Source organism: Micromys minutus (genome assembly GCF_963924665.1).
Source record: "Micromys minutus genome assembly, chromosome: 8".
Taxonomy (NCBI): Eukaryota; Metazoa; Chordata; class Mammalia; order Rodentia; family Muridae; genus Micromys; species Micromys minutus.
In genome coordinates, this window is record NC_137977.1 from 46572573 (window position 1) to 46591520 (window position 18948).

At 44.8% G+C, this 18948-nt stretch overlaps 1 protein-coding gene across 4 annotated transcripts in view; it reads right to left on the bottom strand.

The window, feature by feature from the left end:
• Positions 1-132: 132 nt before the first annotated feature.
• Positions 133-18948, bottom strand: part of HMGXB3 (HMG-box containing 3) — a 49903-nt gene continuing 31087 nt past the window's right edge. For all 4 annotated transcript variants that reach the window (XM_080919947.1, XM_080919949.1, XM_080919948.1 and 1 more), the window contains 9 exons: positions 17288-17589; positions 16470-16597; positions 11679-11810; positions 10671-10855; positions 7004-7223; positions 5874-6007; positions 4139-4255; positions 2502-2711; positions 133-1459 (listed from right to left, as the gene is read on the bottom strand). In XM_080919947.1, coding sequence (XP_080776073.1) covers positions 1004-1459; positions 2502-2711; positions 4139-4255; positions 5874-6007; positions 7004-7223; positions 10671-10855; positions 11679-11810; positions 16470-16597; positions 17288-17589 — 1884 coding nt within the window. In that variant the 3' untranslated portion in view covers positions 133-1003. The remainder of the gene's footprint in view (positions 1460-2501; positions 2712-4138; positions 4256-5873; positions 6008-7003; positions 7224-10670; positions 10856-11678; positions 11811-16469; positions 16598-17287; positions 17590-18948) is intronic.

Below are 18948 nucleotides of genomic sequence, written 5' to 3' on the forward strand. Positions count from 1 at the left end.
TTGCAGCACACAGGTGCCTCCGAGTTCCCCAGGACCTCCTTCCATCTATCCAGCCCAAGAAGTGACCAACAAGCACATGCTTCCATGGGACACAGTGAGCACTGAACCAGCTCTTGCTTCATCAAAACCAGATAATTTAATAAACTTTATTCTTGTTGGGGAAGAACGAGAGGGAAAGCCACCTATCCCACCCTCTCAATAAATTAAATAGCACTTGGCCAATCCTGGACCCTAAGCAAACCACGGACACCTGAGCCTGTGTTGTGTTTGCTTATGGCCCTATCTGCTTCCCCTTCACAGAAGGGAGTTTTTCTACTGCTTGTCAGCTATGTCACAACCATGGGCCACATCCCCTCTGTGGTGAGGGTCTGAGTGCCCAGAGGATGTAGGGCACAGTAGCAGTGGCCAGAGAAAGGAGGAAGGATTCTCTTCCCCCAAACCCAGGGCAGAGGAGAATCCTGGAGGGAGCTATAACTGACTGTTCCTTCTCAGCTGCCCCAAGGTGGGGAAACAGGGAGAGCTGGGGGGGGGGGGATGAATGTACCCCTCCTTTAGGGAGAATGAAGGGCCCAAAGGGACCCCAAGAATGAATAAGCCAGCAAGGCCCCTAGTCAACAGCATGCTAGGAAGCCCATAGGACAAAAGCCCAAACTTCTCCCTGCAGGACAGCTTAGCTCAATGGCGCCCCACCTGATACAGAACCCCAGGTACTGGTGGGTCTGGGCAACCAGGCCCCAGCCTTTCCATCAGCATCTGATCCTTAAAAATATCATGCCCCCCAAGTGCTCTCTCAGGTCACAGAGAGGTTTCCCAGCACCTCTCCTGGGCCCCAGAGGCTGAGGGCCCCCCACTGTGCGCATAAAATGGAAGCTCTTTGGTCAGTTCCAGCAGTCAGAGGCCCTCCCCACAGAGGACTGCAGGTCCCCTCAATAGGACTGCCTTGGGCAAGGGCCATAGTATGGCTTGAGAGAGATGATGCAGGCCCTGTACATAAAAACCTGGCTTATTCCACCACTGAGGCTATTTCCTCTTCCTCTCCATCCTCCTGGATCTCTGTCTTGATCTGAGCAACCCCGAGGCGATAGAGGGTGTCACGAATGACCACCTCACCAGGCTGGCAGCTCTGCACAATGTCATGGATCTGCCTGTTGACAATCTCTCGGCTGGTGAGGAAGTCCATGAGGCGATTGTAGAGGTAATAGTGGGTGGCGTTATCAAAGGCAATGGGCCGCTGGCGGATACTGCTGAGTTTGCTGTCCGTGGTAGAGGCATAGGGTGCCAGCTCAGGGCACAGTGATAAGGAACGGTGGCCAGCACTGGGGTCACTGGGATCGGGCTTTGTGTTTGCATGGACAATACGCCGTGTGGCAGTCTTGGTGACTGGATGCTGGAAAGAGTTTTCAGCCTCTGTCACATCCACAGAATAATGCTGGTCCAAGAGTTCAGGGCAGGACACACTCTACAAGAGAGAAGAGAAGCTCCTTTATAAGAGGGAATGACTGAGGAAGAACCTTGCCAGAGAGAGCAGAAGCCAGGAGTCAGGCAGCTTTGTTTAAATCCTAAAGGCCTTGTGCACTGTGTCTCCTGTGCCCCATTTCTTCCTGTAAGAATGGGCATAGGAAACTGGTCATCCCAGCACAGATGCTGGATCGCTTCAGGAGCTGTATCATCATTGTACCTGGACAATGTGGCCACCAGAGGACTGGGAAGAAGTGGCTCTAAGGGACATTTCAGACACTTTTTTGGGTCTCTACCACAATTTCTCAGAGCACGAGAACCCAAGGGATGAGAAGAATGCCTAGACACAAGCCTTCACCTCCCATAAGGCAACTGGGTAGAGGCACTCATTTCCTCTATGGCTCCTCTCTCCTAGTCAGTTCTAATGCCTCTTCTAGCCAAGGCCAAAGGCAGGCCTTGAACGCACATGTCTGTAGTAGGCACTATCTCCTGGTACACAAACACAAGGACTCTATCATTTAGCAGTCCTGTGACCCTGACCAAGTCTAGTTCCCTTCCTGGGTCTTACTTTCCTTTTCTAATGAAAGGAGAGTCAGAGAAGATGAGTGCTGAATGAACCCCAGAACCACCTCTATTACAAATCTTAAAAATAAAAAACAGGCTTATTAGCTCATAGTTCTGGTTGTAAAGTCACTGTTTTCTAAGACCACTGTATCTACATCTCAACAGGTATACCCTGTAGCAGTCAAATCTAAGACTCAGGAATTAACAGTACCCTTCCGGGTGGTTAGTGTGTACAATGACTCCCAGAGAGTCATTTTTGCAATTTTCTGGATCCTCTGGAAAGCAGCCTCTCTTTGGACACAACCTCTGTGTTCAGAACACCCCAAGAACACTAAAGACACACTATGGCTTCATGTGTGCTCAGTTAGTAAAGTGTATACACGCTGGAACATCAAAATAAAATGCTGATGGAAAGGGCTGCTAGTTGGTGTGGGCAGAGCTCTCTTATTTATTTATTTCAGTTCTTGGGGGTGACTTACCACAACTGGCTCTGTAGGGTTAGAGAAACAGCCCTGGTTCTTCCCCCACATCTGGCTAGTCAGCTCTGGGTAGCAGAGGTCAGCACATAGGGCCACCGGTGTGGCCATATCTACCACATAGACAGGTGGCCAGTGGCGGGAAGAGGCAAGCAGATCCACATGGTCACGGGCACTTTCACCTCGAACAAGATACTTGGAACCACAAACCACCTGTGGGAGATGGAGGTTATCATTTAGAGTTAGGAGCCAGCATGCAGGCAGCTGGAATCGTCCTTCATTCACTTCTTTCGATTTCAGCCTGGTGATGGAAGCCAGGGCCCATGACATTGATCCCTCTCCTCCTTTTAAAAAAGAACTGATCATTACTGTGCATGCTGGCAGACATATGCAGGCTTGCACATGTGCAGCACACGCACACAAGCACGCCTTTTCAGAGTCTGTTCTCTCCTTCTACAGTGGTTACCGGGATTAGTCCAGGCTGTTAGTTTTGCCTGGCAAGGGCCTTTAGCCACTAAGATGGCCCTCCCCTTCTACTCACACTCCTAAAAGAAGTCACCAGCTCATCCTTGTCCTGAGAACAGCTAGGACCAACACCTCAGAACATCTCTAAACCCTATTCCACCCATATCACCCTACCAACCATCCCGGCAATGTGAACACAAGGCTTAGGGCCTCTGGACTGAACCACCAGTATTCTGAGGTGCAAGGTCCCCACCAGATCACAATGGGCTGCACAAACAACAGCTTTGCTGTGATCTGGTGAGGATATCTACCAATCCCTCCCAGCTGCCCAATGCCGGACAGGTCTGAGTATACTGGAGAACTACTTTACACCGCCCATCTAGTCACCTCCACGTGGAATGCTCCTTACTACAGGCCCACGACAGCACTTGAATCCCACTGTCCACTGCTTCTCAGAAGGTGATGCTGGGCACACAGCACCACACCCTGAGCGGGTGCTGATATGTCACAGAGTGTCAAAGCTCCCCCCCCCCCACCTCCCTTTCAGTTTTGTTCCAGTGACTGGCTGCCTCAGCCTCTTTTCCAGCCAGCTCAGCCCAACTCTCCAGCACTATGAGCTGGGGTTCCCACTCTGGTACCTTCCTCGGCCAATTCCTCCGTCTATACACAGCCTACCCACAGCCTTTTATCTGCAGTGACTTTACCTCCCCAGTTTTCATTCAACACCATCCTAAGGGGTTCTGACCATCTTTAGAATAAAGTCTCAGAAGCTACTCCTCCTTTGGACTCTTCCTTTGTCCCCAGGCCTTGGCCTTCTCTGGCTAAAGATGGCAGGTCCACCACCACTTTCTACCTCAGTTCTTTGTCTGGTTCCTCTAAGAGCAAGAATCGCAAGTTGTGGTAACTTTTTTTTCTCCATGACAATATGAAGTCAACTAGGGACAAACAGCATCTCTGCATTTACCACTGTACACTTAGGCACCGTGGGGCCAGCATGCAGTAGGGTGATTAATACATACTGAGTGACCCAGGCCTCCTCTCCAGCTCCCCAAATGGCAATGATTCCCCAGGTTGCACAGTGATACAAGTTCTAGTCCTAAAGGGATCAACCGGATTCCCTGTGGGCAGTTCAACATTAAGAGTCACCCAGTGCTCCCCTCACACCACTGTCATACCTGATGGGGGCACACTTTGTAGATTTTACCCCCCGTGAAATGAGTTGGGGGCAGTCTAGCTCTGGCCCCATTCTGTACAGATTCATAGAGTGCCAATAAGGAGAAGCAGAGCTGATCCTAGAGAGAAGGGAAAGACTGACAGTCAGGCACAAATGCTAAGGCACCCGCATCAAACATCCCTCCAAACCCAAAGCAAAGGGATCAACTGCTAGGCCTTAGAACCTCACCAACCCCTTCCTCTGGGTATAGGTAATCATTAGGAGGCTCCAAAGGAAGCTGCCAGACCTAGGCCTTCCTTTTTATTTTTTTTTAAGTCAGAGAAACCTTCCAAGTGGAGTTACCATTTTAATCTGAATTTGAAGGAAGCATATTTTCATTTCTATAGTAGAGAAAGCAAGTGAGGTATGGATAAAATCCACACACAAGCACTGCACACAGTCTATGTTCATAGCAGTCTTCTTTATGAGCCTAAAACCAGACTCTGCGTAAAGTGTCCTTTATAAGCATATTGTGAATTTTCAGTTGTTTTGATTTTATTTTATTTTTTTAATGTGGTTAATTATTGTATTAAAAGAAGTAATAAAAGTATACATTTTTGGTGTTAAATAGGGTATCAAAACTGCATATCAAAATAGTCTCCTGAGATTCACTCCATTCACTTTTTTTTTAACTTTATTTTAAAAAACAAAGATAAAAGAAAAAAATTTTAAACATTTTTGCATAAATGTATACAAATACAATTGTGTCAGTGCTTGGCTTTTTTTTTTTTTTCTTTTTTTTAAGGTTTGATACTCTGCATTAAGGTATTACTAGTTACAATGAGCAAAAAGTACATGTAAAACAGGATGTAACCTGGAATTAGTCAACGATTTCTTGGTGTGTAAGGATTGAGCATGACTTTTTTTTTTGTTTTGTTTTGTTTTTTTCTTGAACTTCACAGTCTGTGAGTTGTTTCTGGGGCAGTCCGAGCCTCTGGGGTTAGCATTCCACTATCAGTGACTGTATATTATGTCTGTTCTTTTGTGACTGGGTTATCTCACTCAGGATGATATTCTCTAGATGCAGCCATTTTCTTAAGAATTTGGTTAAGTCATTGTTTCTGATTGAGTAGTACTCCATTGTGTAAATGTACCACAATTTTTGTATCCATTCATCTACTGAAGGACATCTGGGTTCTTTCCAGCTTCTGGCTATTATAAATAGAGCTGCTATGAACATTGTGGTGCATATATCTTTGTTGTATATTGGAGTGTCTCTGGGGTATATGCCCAGAAGTGGAATAGCTGGATTTTCAGGTAGTACTATGTCCAATTTTCTGAGGAATCGCCAGACTGATTTCCAGAGTGGTTGTATCAGTTTACAACCCCACCAAGAGTGGAGAAGTGTTCCTCTTTCTCCGCAACCTCGCCAGCATCTGCTGTCATCTGAGTTTTGGATCTTGGCCAATCTGACTGGTGTGAGGTGGAATCTCAGGGTTGTTTTGATTTGCATTTCCCTGATTTTATAATAAATGGGGTTAACAAGCTTAAAATATGATTTATCACCATACAGAGTAAGAAGAACCAGGATTGAAAATATGAGCCTAGACACCACGTGGCTGCTGCTGTATTCTGGTTTCCTGACTTCCAGAATCCCTATCCAATTCAGGCACTCAATCATATGGGGCTTATATCCTATACCAAAAGCAGATTAGCTCTCTGCTCCCAAAGCCCTAGTCTCCAATGCCAACACTCACCCTCGAGTCTTCTGGGCCAAAGGGGATGTCGCACTGCTCCAGAAGGTACTGCAGCTCCTCCCTACTGTAGGAGCCAAGTTCCTCAAGCTTGCAGGTGCCTTCCTGCAGCAGTCTCACCAAGGCACTGCCATTGCCTGAAACACATAACAGTGCTGATGGGATGTGCTGCCGACATTAACCTGACACCACGGCTAGTTCCTCACACTTGAGACTGAGAACTGGGAGGTGAGACACGCAGAGTGGCAGGCAAGGGGCAGAGCACATGTGTGTGTGCACGCGCTTCACTGATGTCTGAAGGCTCTCACTACACCATGCCCCTGAAATACCTATATTTGCTAACAGAGGAGTCATTACCAAGACCCCGCAATAGCTCACCCAAGAGCTCAGATGTTTCAGATGCTTGCAGCACCAAGAGAAGAGGCGCTATTTCTTTCCCGATCCTTACTTATGTTAGTGCATGCACACATGTATGTGCACCACGTACATGCCTGGTGCCTATGGAGGTCAGAAAACGGCATCAGATCCCTGGGAACTGGAGTCACAATGTGATTATGAGCCACCATGTAAGTGTTGGGCACTGAACTCGGTTCCTCTGCAAGAGCAGCAAGTGTTCTTGATCACTGAGGCCCAGTGCTGTCATTTAAAAAATGTTCTCCACAGACTGTGCTACTGACCTAGCTTAAGGAGGGCAGAGCTCAGAAGTGAAGTAGCTGAAGGGAGGGAGAGGAGCCTCATTATTTAACATTAGGAAACAATGTTTACACTAGCCTATCACACGGAACACTGACAAAATTAATATAATACTTTGTTTCTACACTTTTAAAAATTAAAACAGAACATAAGATGTATAATATTTGTATAGGAAAATTACTGATTTATTCAAGTTTCTAACTATAGATATGACACATGCCGGAGTATGGGTATTATTTTGGGTCATAATATAAAAAGTATTTCTTTCTATCATTTTTGGAGACAGGGTTTATCATATAGTCCTGGCTGGTTGGCTTTGAACTCACAGAGATCCACCTGCCTCTGTCTTCTGAGTGCTGAGATTAAAAGTGTACACTACCATGCCTAGCCACAGCCTAGACTAATTCTCCTCATATCAAATAGCTACCAAATGGCCTTACCAGGTACTGGCTGCACATCCAGGGTTTTGTCTTTCTCAGTGTTGACAACCACAGCTCCTCTCATGAGTGGTGGGAAGAAGGGAGCGATAACAGAGGCATCAAACTTGGTGATGGGGATGCTTGCCGGGAACGCAACCTGCTCAATCACTTCTGTCTCCATTGTGGTCCAAAAGTCCTCCATGTTCACCTCACTGGGGCCCAAGAACTCAGGCCAGGTAAACTACAATGTGGTCAAGATAAAAAGGCAAAGAAAAAAACAACACAAAGATAAGAAAATGATCCACAGATTAGCAACAATTCAGTATGATCTTTATGACTCCTGGAAATAAAGACTCTGGGAGAAAAAGAACCTGATATTCAGCCACACACTGCCAAGATACCCTGAACTTGACAATTCAATACCAAGCCCCCCCCCCCCCCCCCCCGTTCTTCCTCTCACACTACAGCACTCTCCTGACCAAATGGTAAGAAGCCCCTTGCTCCGACAGTCCTGTTCACGGCATGTTCTGTGGTTAAAAGAACTTTTTGTCTTACTGAGGACCTGAGTTTGGTTCCCAGATCAATATCAGGTCGTTCACAACCACCTGTATGTAAGTCCAGCTCCAGAGACTCCAAAGCCGCAGACCCCCAAAGGCACCTGCACTCACCCACATATACCTTCACAAGAAGCAATTCCACATAATTAAAGAAGACAAGGAAAAAGAAAATAACGTTGACTTAGGTTTAATTCTCAAACCAAAGCCTCAGTTCCTAGCTGCCAAGAGTAACAGACATCTGCTTAGGAGAACTCTATGGTCTGCCTAGGCCTCAGGCTCTCCAGGACACTGACAGCACTCAGTTCTTACCTCCCCTCATGGAGCAAAGACTTAGCTTTAACTATTACAGGCACCCAGCATTTATGTTAACTCACCTCCTTTTCTCTGCAGTGGCAGACAACAACTACAAGGCCTCACACAATAGACAAGCATTCGACCACTGAGTTTCAGTCCTGTACTACTTTTCTTACAAGTAGTTTAGTTTTTGCAAGGGCGACACTAACCTCTGTATCATTCCAATTTTAAAATATATGCTGCTGGATGAAGCGGCACCTTACATGGTCCTTCAGTTGTGGCTCTGGCCTCACTGCTCTGATCAGAGCCAGTGGCTGACTCACTAGTGGCAGGGCAGGAGCTGCTCAGCAGTGAAGAACTGGTTCAGCATATATACGGTCTGCATCAATCTCTAGCACGGAAATGTAAATGCTAGGCCACTTTTCAACCTGTATAAGGCATACTCTCAAACTATGAACCAAAAGGACCCCTTTCTCCCTCAGGCTGCTGCTGTCAGGTATTTGTTGAAGCAATGAAGCAAGTCCTATACATTCCATTGTTTGAACGGAAATCAACATATGATAAGAATATGTGCACATATGTGCTACACCTGCTCCAAGAAGGCTAAGACAGGAAGGAATACGAACAAACTAAACCAAGAAAAAAACCCTGACATGTTTACACGTTCCTGCTGAACACACTAGGGCTATTCACCAGAGCTGCACCTGTCATTCATGAGCCCCCCTCTATTACTATGGTGGAATGAGAGGCAGAAACCTCACGTCAAGGTAATACCAGTGCTTTAGTCACTTTTTTGTTGCTGTGACAAAGCAGCTTAAGGAATGAAGAGCTTATGCTGTTCCATGGTTTCAGAGTCCATGTGGAGAGAGCCTTAGTGGCAGAATCTTAAGGTGGCTGGTGGAGCTAAACCTGCAGCAAGGAAGCAGGTAACCACTGGTGCTCAGCATCCTTCCCAGTGTGCACAAGCCAGCTACGGGGTATCTCTACCATGCCAGGGGGTGTTTCTACCACAGTAGCTCTGCCTAGAATCCTTCCAGATATACTGAGGTTTGTGTCCATGGTGATTCTAAATCCAATCTAGTGACCAGCACAAGTAGCATATATCCTTATTGTAATCAAGGGAAAGCCATCATAGGATAGGATCACCACACACACACACACACACACACACACACACACAGAGAGAGAGAGAGAGAGAGAGAGAGAGAGAGAGAGAGAGAGAGAGAGAGAGAGAATGTAGAAATCACAGGACTTCTTGTGGTAGTTGGTTTCCTCCTTCCATGCTTGACAGCAAGTGCTTTTAACTACTGAGCTACCTAGTCAGCAAAAACACTGCCTTTTTTTTTTTTTTTTTTTTTTAAATGTTTAAGTAACTCTGCTTCCAGCTAGTAAATTTGGCCAGGGTATATTATCACTGTTTGTTGTTAGACCCGATGTACTATTTTACTCAATGCTTAGACATCTATATTTTCATGTGTAACCAGTTACAGTTTCTTCTATTAAAAATGTCTGATTTTAAATAAAGATGTACTTATTTTGTGTGTGCACTTATGCGTATGAGGTGCCTCAGAGGACAGAACAGGCACCAGAGACCTTAGCACTGGAATTATAGTGACTGTGAGCTGCCTAGTATGGGTACTGAGAAGTAAACCAGGTTCTCTGCAGGAGCAACAAGTTCTCTTAACTGTGGCATCACCTCTCCAGTCCTTGATTTTGTTTTGAAAGCAGGAGACAGCTATCTGTTTTTGCTGTTCTTCTCTTATAAAAAAAGATGTACCTTAGACTTTGATCACAATCCACAAAACCATCTAGTGTAAACTGTAGTTCAGAACCAAAGCCAGTTCACAGTACTTGTCTAGCACTTTCACTGGCTCTCCATTTCATTCTACACACCATTAAAGAGTTATAGGGTCCACCCCATACCCCCAAACCTCACATACCCTGAATCACTATGACCTGCCATTTCCCTTCCTTGTTGCACTTCCATCATACCCAGTGAGACTGTCTCAGGGTCTATTCTGGAAGCTTCTTTTGCTTGGACTGCTCCTCCCTAGAGCACCTGATCTCTGGATCACTCTCAAATGCCGCTGTATCTCTATGTAAATGCCACATTCCCAGACTACCCTCTATACAGAGGGACAATTTCTCACCACCCTGATCTGTTATGACTGAACATACATTTCTTCTCTTTCCTACTTGTCTTCCCCAAAGCAGCAAATAAGCACTCCATGAGGACAGAGTTTGGGGGCTCATTTTTAAACGATTCTCTAAGACGCCTAAGAAGTACAAATAAGGGCCAGTAGCGTAGCTCAGCTACAGAGCACGCTTAACATGTACACTGTTTTTGGTTCAATTCTTAGTGAAGCAAATGAAAAAGGTCTAGGAGGTGTAATTCTTCAGGGAGCATGTTTGCCTAGCATGCATAAGGCTCTGGAGTCAATCAGAGGAGAGACAGGGAGACAGAGCCTGGAGTGGCAGCACATGCCTTCAATCCTAGTATTTGGGAGGCAGAGGCAGGCAGGTGGATCTCTGTGAGTCTGGGGGCAGCCTGGTCTGCAAAGTGAGTTTCAGTACAGTCAGGGCTGTTACACAGAGAAACCATCTCTCCAAAACAAAAACCAACCAAACAAACAAAAACTCAAAATGAAAGAAAAAGAAACCACAAAACTGTTTCTGATATTTCTCAAATGAAACACTGGGCTGTAGAAGGAAAAGGCCACTGGCCTCACCTAGACAGGATGGAGCCATCTATCCTTGGTATAGCACGCAGCCTGAGGGAAGTTGTCCAAGTGACAGGACAGTTTTGAAAGTGGCTATAGTGGCCGAGAAGGACTTACCTCCACACTCTTCAGTGCCAGCACATTGTCTTCATTCCTCTGAGCCATTTCCACTTTGGGGGCCACACCACAGATCCCACAGATCATGTCATTGTAGTCACGAACAGTGAGACACTCAAAAGCCCAATAGCCATTGCACAACAGCTCCTGCAGCTGGCTCAGCTCCTCTGAGGTCAGCGTCTTCTCTGGAAGGACAGCAAGAAGTCACATGAAAAGACCCTAAAAGCACTAGACCAGCCAGTAGCCAGCAAGGACAGCAATCTACAAGTGTTCTGGTGGCAATCCTATGGGCAACTCCAATCAGAGGACAGCTACTTAAACTAACACCATCTAGGTACTACTAGAGGTCGGTATTGAGGGCTTTGAATATACTACCTAGCTAATTCTCACATGATCTTAACCATGTAAGAACCATGAGGTGCCTCAGAGGGACAGAACAAACGCCAGAGTTGTGCCTTCATGAACCATGAGTTAGTACTGCTTTCTTTAATGACTAAACAGAACCGATTTCTCAAAACCACACTGCCATCAGGTGGCAGAGCCAAGCCTCAAACTTAAACCCATGAAGCTGCCTCATCTGTCCCACATAGCACAGGACTGGAGCTCACAGAAACGGGACAGGTGAAGAACAAGCAGGGCTGCAGATGGGAGGGACTTTCTAGGTAGGAAGGGATGTGGTCACTACACCTGGGTCTGCACAAGAGTGTTGGAACTGGGAGACATGTAGGAGTGAGTCTAACAGGCTACAAAGCCAAGTTTATCTAGGATGGAAGAACATGATTCTAAGTTAGTTGTGATTTCTTGCTAAAGGCCCCTGTATGCATGAAAACATTTTCCAAAGTCAGTGTGGCATTTGTAAAATATTGAACAAAGACTGTTTACTAGGAAGTCAGGGATAGCTCCTTTCCAAAATACTGGACTATCATCACCCCAAATGACTCCGCTAAAGCACACCACTGAAAATCCCCAGAGTACTGAGGACTGACCTGGAAAAGAGGGCAGGTTTACCTGTTTGTTCCTGCACAGACTTCAGCACAACTCCGACAAACACTCTGGGGTCCTCTCCCAGCTTGATCTGGTTCCGGATTGCAAAAAGTAAGTCCAGGCTGACTAGCAACTTATTCCCCACATTAAAGAGACCTGAAGATTAACATAAGCAAAGGGATCAGTGTCGACTAAAGGGGAGTAAGTTACAGCACAGTCATAACACCGAGCAAAGCATTTTAGAGAGGGAAGTGCACCCCCAACTGCCCTGACAGGAGCTGTGCATACGCTACGACTAAATGAAACACCGTGCTCAGCATGTTTTCCTTTTATCCCAATTTCAAAAAAAGAAAGGGCTCTTTATTTCTGGCTTATTCTTCCCAGCTCTCATACAACTAGACCATGGAAGTCAGGGCACCCCTCAGGGGAGCATGGGGATGTGGGTGAATTTAAATGCAGTCCAGTGAGGGTCATTTGTACACAACAAAATGTACAAATGTGACATAAACAAAGGGAGCACAGGATGGGGAGGCCTTTCTAGGCACAATGGTAATAGTTCCAGCCCCACAAACAAATGAAACCCTTGGTGTCTCCAAAAATCAACACGAAAAGACAATAAACTGGGAGAAAATTCACAAAAAGCCAAGAAAAATGGAAGCATTCACAAATATAATAATATTTATTATTACACAATAGAGTAATTCTCGCCTATTCTTCCTAGGGTTATGTAAAAGATATTTACCTTTTTGATTAATCAAAGAAATAAAACAAATCAATAAATAATACACTAGTTTTTAATCTGTCTAATTGGCAAACTTTAGAAAAGCATCCTCCAACATTCCAGAGCTGACATCACATACGAAGTCAACAGATAAACATGCATCTCTACCAACAACAAACAGCTGGATTGAACTGTTTGTTTAGCACTTAAAACAAAACAAACAAATGTAGGTATCAGTCTAACAAAATATAAAATTTTTAATGAGAAAGTATTTAATAGCAAAAGAGTCTCCAAGCCAAATTTTTTAAAAAATGTAATACAAGAAAATGTAAAGACCATATTTAGATTGGAAGAGTATTTTTAAACAATATTCCTCAAATTGGTCTATAAATTCAACAAAATTTCCATGAAATTTCTCATGGGACTATACATCCCATGAAGCACAAGGCTGGCGGACTCATGCGTCCTGACAGAATTTATTCTGTGGCTGCCATGGGAGAGGCAGTGCATACTGGGACCCACTATGGAAGTACGCCCCTTAATCCAATAGAGGCACATAGATCTCAGTGACTTCAAGGCCAACCTGCTCTACATAGCAAATTTCATGACAGCTAAGGCTACCTTGAGAATCTGTGGTGGTTTGAATATGCTTGGCCCAGAGAGTGGCATTATTTGGAGAGGTGTGGCTTTGTTGGAGGAAGTATGTCACTATGGGCATGGGCTTTAAGACCCTTATCCTAGCTGCCTGGAAGCCATTCTTCTCCTAGTGGCCTTCAGATGAAGATGTAAAACTCTCAGCTTCTTCTGCACAATGCCTGCTTGCAAGCTGCCATCCCCCCACCTTGATGATAACGGACTGAACCTCTGAACCTATAAGCCAGCCCCAATTAAATGTTGTCCTTATAAGAATTGTCTTGGTCATAGTCTATTCATAGCAGTAAAACCCTAACTAAGACACTGTCTCAAAAACCAAAAAGGACAGAACAAGTAGACAGTGTATACTGGCAAAAAACAAAACAAAACAAAACGAAAACAATGGGACATTCTAGTGTCTTGAAGCAGGTCTTGTGTACACAGGGCAAGTGAGGTTCAGGAATGAAACAATGGTAAATATTGAATAAATATAGAGAATGGATTATCCCTCTTACAAACTCTGGTGCACAAACTGGACACCCATATGCAACAAATGAATTGTGTCTCAGCCTTACACTTCATATATATATATATATATATATATATATATATATATATATATATATATAAAGTTAAGTAAAGATGCCAGAGAGATGGCTCATCAGTTAAGAGCATTCCCTGCCCTTGCAGAGGACCTGGGTTTAGTTCCCGGCATCCATGTTGTAACTCACAACCACCTAAACCTTCAGTTTCAGAGGATCAATGTTCTCTTTTGATCTCTGTTGGTACCCACACCATGTGGATCCTAGCCATTCATACAGAGATTCATACATACACACAAGACAAAAACAAATACATCTGTTTATACAGCTAAACAGATGAGTCATAGGACTGGGAGGGCAGTTCCATCAGCAAAGTGATACCCTGATCTAGACTCAACCCCTAGAGGCCACTCGGAAACAAGCCAACAAGAAGCTGGCATGGCATCGCACATTTCTTCTCCCAGAGGGGTTTCAGCTGTCTTGGGCACATAACAAACCTCAGGCTAAAAACACATTAAGGACGGGGAAGATTTCTGTGGGTAAAATATACACATGCAAGTGAGTCTGGATCCCCAGAACCCAGGTAAAGAGGGCATGGCAGTCTATCTGTACCCTCAGCTCTCCTATAGGGACATGGGAGGCAGAGACAACAGAATTCTGAGCCACCCACACTGTCCTAGACAGCAGCCAAACAGAAACTGTGTCAAACAAGGCAGAAAGAAAACTGACACCAAGGCTGTCCTCTGATCTCCACATGTACACCGTGGCACACACAAACACACAGAGAAAGAGTAAACACAAAACACAAACTTCAAAAACTACACATCTGCCACTGGTCACTGGGGTGCTATAATGTAATACCACTGCACACACAATGAAGAGGGCCAAAAACACCACCATGTGCTGGCAAACAGTTCAAACTGAAACTCTCACACACTGATGGAAGGAAAAGTCACTCTGGAAAATGGTTTGGTAGTTACCTATAATACTAAACATATACCTTCTGTTTGGACCACCATGTACTTCCTTAGAAGAAATGAAAATATATGCTCACATGTAATCTGTAAGCAAATGTTTGTGGCAACTCTATTTGTTACTGCCAAAATGTGGTAGCAATTAAACTGTTTCAGCAGTAGGATAGACTAGCCCACACATCCATCCACAGGGGGGAATTAGTCACTGATAAAAAGGCACACACTGATACACACTAAAACACGGGAACCAGGTCAGAGGACTACGTACTACTTACAGTGTTCTTGAGTGAAGGGCACAAGAATGAGAGTTAAAGGGCTACCACAGAGGTGAGTTCAATCTATCTATCTATCATCTATCTATCTATCTATCTATCTATCTATCTATCTATCTATCATCTATCTATCATCTATCTATCTATCTATCTATCTATCTATCTATCTATCTATCTATCTATCTATCTATCTATCTATCTATCTACCTACCTATCTTTAAATTTTTTGAGACAGGTTAATATGGTTATGACTGTCCTGGAACTCACTATGTAGATCAGGCTGGCTTAGAACTCACAGCTCCCAAGTGCCGGGTACTCTATGTAAATTTAAACAGGATTTTAATTTAAAACAACAATCCTGAGCACCAGTCTACATAAAGATTACAGGAAGAGAAAATGGGAATGGAAAATGGTTAAGATCACAAAACTGGCAATGCAAGATTTAACAGGAATCAAAATAAGGCGATGTAAGGTTCTAAAGACAAAGCAAATATGTTTTAACCCTCAGTACCAAATTCAGGATTCACACTCACAGCAATTAGTGCATGGGTTTTGCTGTTGCTGTTTTGTTTTTTGAGGTTCAAAGACAATTTTATTTGTGCATTTGAAGAAAAACCTCGGGGCAGGAAGTTATAAATCTCGGCAGCTGCCCTTAGGAGAACGCAGGAGGTAAAAGAAGCCACACCCCGAGTTGAGCGGCTGTGGAGGTCAGCCAGCCACAAAGTGGGAAAGCAACCACGTTTGGAGGGAGCTGCAGGGACAGAATACCAGAGAACCAGAGAAAGCAAGCTTAGAGAAGAGGAAAAGGAAAAGCTGCCCACAGTTTAACATGATGAATAAAGGGCAGCTGAAATACAGCAACTCCACTTTTGAGAACTTGTCCAAAAGAAACAGACAAGCATTAATGCTGATGAGCAAGGCTGTAAAGCAGAGCCCCGCCATCCTTTAAAGAGGTTGTTTGTATCTGTGGCAGAGGAAGACGTCGATAAACTGTTAAATTAAAACAGCACATTCTACAATACCCAGCATGCTCTCCCTCTCTTCAAAGAGAAATTAGAATGCTACACACACTTCTCTAGCTCTTGACATTCCATAGACAATGAACACGTCTGAATAAAGGAAGTTGTGTCAAGCGGTTTTTTCTCAAGCCGGATCACTTTGATTTTTCTAACTTGTGTACTTACCAGCTGTTTTCCTACAATGAAGATCCGGGCTGTGCTTTGAGGCAGGGTCTCACTAAGCAGACCTGGCCGGCCTAGAACTCACTGAGCACACCATGCTGGTCTCAAACCAGTTGGAATTAAAAGTGAGCTGAGAGCTGTTGATTTATTTTATTATTATTGGTTTCTCAAGACTGATTTCACTGTGTAGCCCTGTCTGGCCTCAAACCCAAGAGATCTGCCTCCCTCTGTCTCCCCAGTGCTGGGATTAAAGATGTGCCACTACTGATTGGTGAGAGGTGTTATTTTAAACTAACTTGGTTGTAAAGACTCCAGAGAAGGCTTATAACACCGAGGTGACTGTTGCTGAGGCAGAGGCAGTCATGGCAGAAATGGATTCTTCAGAAGCTGCTAAGATAGGCAGGTACGGTACAGAGGAACAAAGCAGAGATGAGTAAGGTGGCACCAAAACCTGTTTTAGGATGCTTGAGGACACAGAAGATTAGCACCTACCTGTGTAGATGTCCATGAAGCTGTGCAAGGCCAAACAATGAGGGTTCAGACACATCTTCACCTGGGCAGTCACAACCTGCAGCCGGTTAGCTGTCAGGAGCCAGCATTCCTGGGGTCCTGCCAGAGAGCTAGTACCCAGAACGAAACCAGGAGGGAAATCAGCCTCTTTATGCAGGCAATGGTCAGAAGCAAAACTGCAACCAGCAACAGAATGTGCTAGACTTATGTTTCCAAGATTTGCTAGGTGAATGTCTCCATTTCATTGAGATCTAAGCTCTAACACTTTACTTACAAGGAAATCTAACTCAAGTTATTCCATAACTCAAGTGATCCCACTAAAAACTCAAAATCTATGCTAGGCAGGCCAGATATAATCTAAACCCTTGGTAAGCTGGTGATAACAAGCTTTAGGCGTATCTAAACTGACTTCTAATTCAAGGAAAACAATGTAAAAAATATTTATTTACTGGCATGTTTTGCCGGCCTGTGTGTGCACCATGTGTGTGCTGTCTGCTGCCTATGAAGGTCAGAAAGGGCAACAGATTCATCGGAACTGGAATTACAAATAGGTATGGGCTGCTATGTGGGTGCTGGGAAGTGAATTTGGGTCCTATACTAGAGCAAAAATTGCTCTTAACCTCAGAGCAAACTCCAGTCCCTAACTGCTGATTATTTTCCCATCGCCAATTGAGAAGGTGAAGGAGACCTACAGAAAGCACAAGATACCATCTTCCCAGGTTCTCACTAACGTTGTCTGAAGAAGGGCAGCGTGAACCAAGCGGGACAGGGCAGCTGGAGCAGAGTAAAGTGGTGCTTACTTTTGTCCCCCTTTGAACAATGGGCTGCTACAGAGAAGGCACTGCGTGGATGGAGATTCATAATAATTCGACCAAGAGGTCTGCTCGATGGTGACTGTCTCCTCACTCACGTTGGACAGGATGAGTCTAGAGCTGTTTAGTTCGTGAATCAAGGCGAAGACCTCAGCCAGCTCTGACTCGTTCTCAGGAATCTGCATGACTTTACGCAGCAGCTGCAGTGTGGACTGGCGCTGGATCTCCCGCTGGGTTGTATTCAGGGGTTCTGTGGTACTTGGCACATCTGGGTGTGGGGAGCTCGCCTCCTGAGAAAGAGTGGGTCAAATTATTAAGCAGAGGGTAGAGAGACCGCCTCAGGAGTGAGTCATCAGTGTACAAAGAACAGAGGGTGGAGGGCATGACTCAGGGTGGGAAATACGTTCCTAGCAGTTAGTTCTGCTAATAACTTCTCATGCTGCTAAAAGCTGTCTGGGATTCAGTTCTTCTATCAATAAAGCACATCTCTTGGCAACAGATTTGACTGTTAGCTTCCACTCACTGGGAGGATAAGAGACCTGGGGTTCAGTTCTGCAGGGGGCACTTGTGGCTATACATGTGGGACCCTGAGGCAGTTTTCAGAAACTTACTCGTCTGTGAAACAAAGGACAAAAATACAAGTAATCTTAGTAGGCTTGAGAAGAGATGGCAGAGATGAAGACAATTCTCTAGAAGCTTCTACCCACACCCAGGTGTCTGAATCCCCTCCCTCTGCTCACTTCTGCCAGGCATGGAAGAGTGCTCTGATGCTGGTACTACAACATGCAGACAGACTGTTAGAGATGGACAGCAACCCAAAACCCACCTTCCAGAGAGGCAGGTAAGCCCAGAGAGAGCGAGAGTGTGAACTGAATGGGGGAAGTTCTGTTACCTCACTAATAGCTATCCTGACATACTGAGGCCACTTTCCCTACTGCAGTGAAAAAGGTTCCACACCTCGGACAGGGGATGCTCAAAGCAGGTTTTATTCACCATGCATGCTCCTGGATGGGTCTTTCTTCTTTGTGCTATAACCTTAGTGTTTTATATCCTTCCAAAATTCATGTCAAAATTGCACCACTTGGTAGAGGTAGAACCTTAGGAGGTAATCAGTCATGCCAGAGTTTATGAATAGGGTTAATTCTCCTAAGAAGCACCGGAGGGCAAGACAGAAAGACCACAAATTTAAGGCCAATTTTGTTTCTACCAATCAAACATGTTAGGGAAGTCCTTTGTCTCTTTTATCATATGAAGACAAAGCAAGAAGGCGAGCCCTGAGTCAGACAATGAATCTCTACCATCTTGGATATTTCAGCTTCCCCAACTCTAAAATGCAAATTTCTACTATTTAAAGAAACATTTTCAAGCAATCTTCAGCACCACTGTACAGACTAATTTAGATACAGCAAGTCATTCTAATAGCAAAGTGCCTGAGATTCAATGAGGACTATGAGTGGAAGTATCAACAGGTATCTGGACGACAGAAAGTCTTTGTCTTTAATTCTGTGTGGCTTCAGAGTAAGGGGAGCTGTATACACTACTGAAACAGGGTCTGCAAGGATCTTCTGCCTCCTCCATGCTCCTTGATATACCGTTTTAGTTGGGATTTTACTGCTGTGAGCAGACACCATGACCAAGGCAACTCTTAC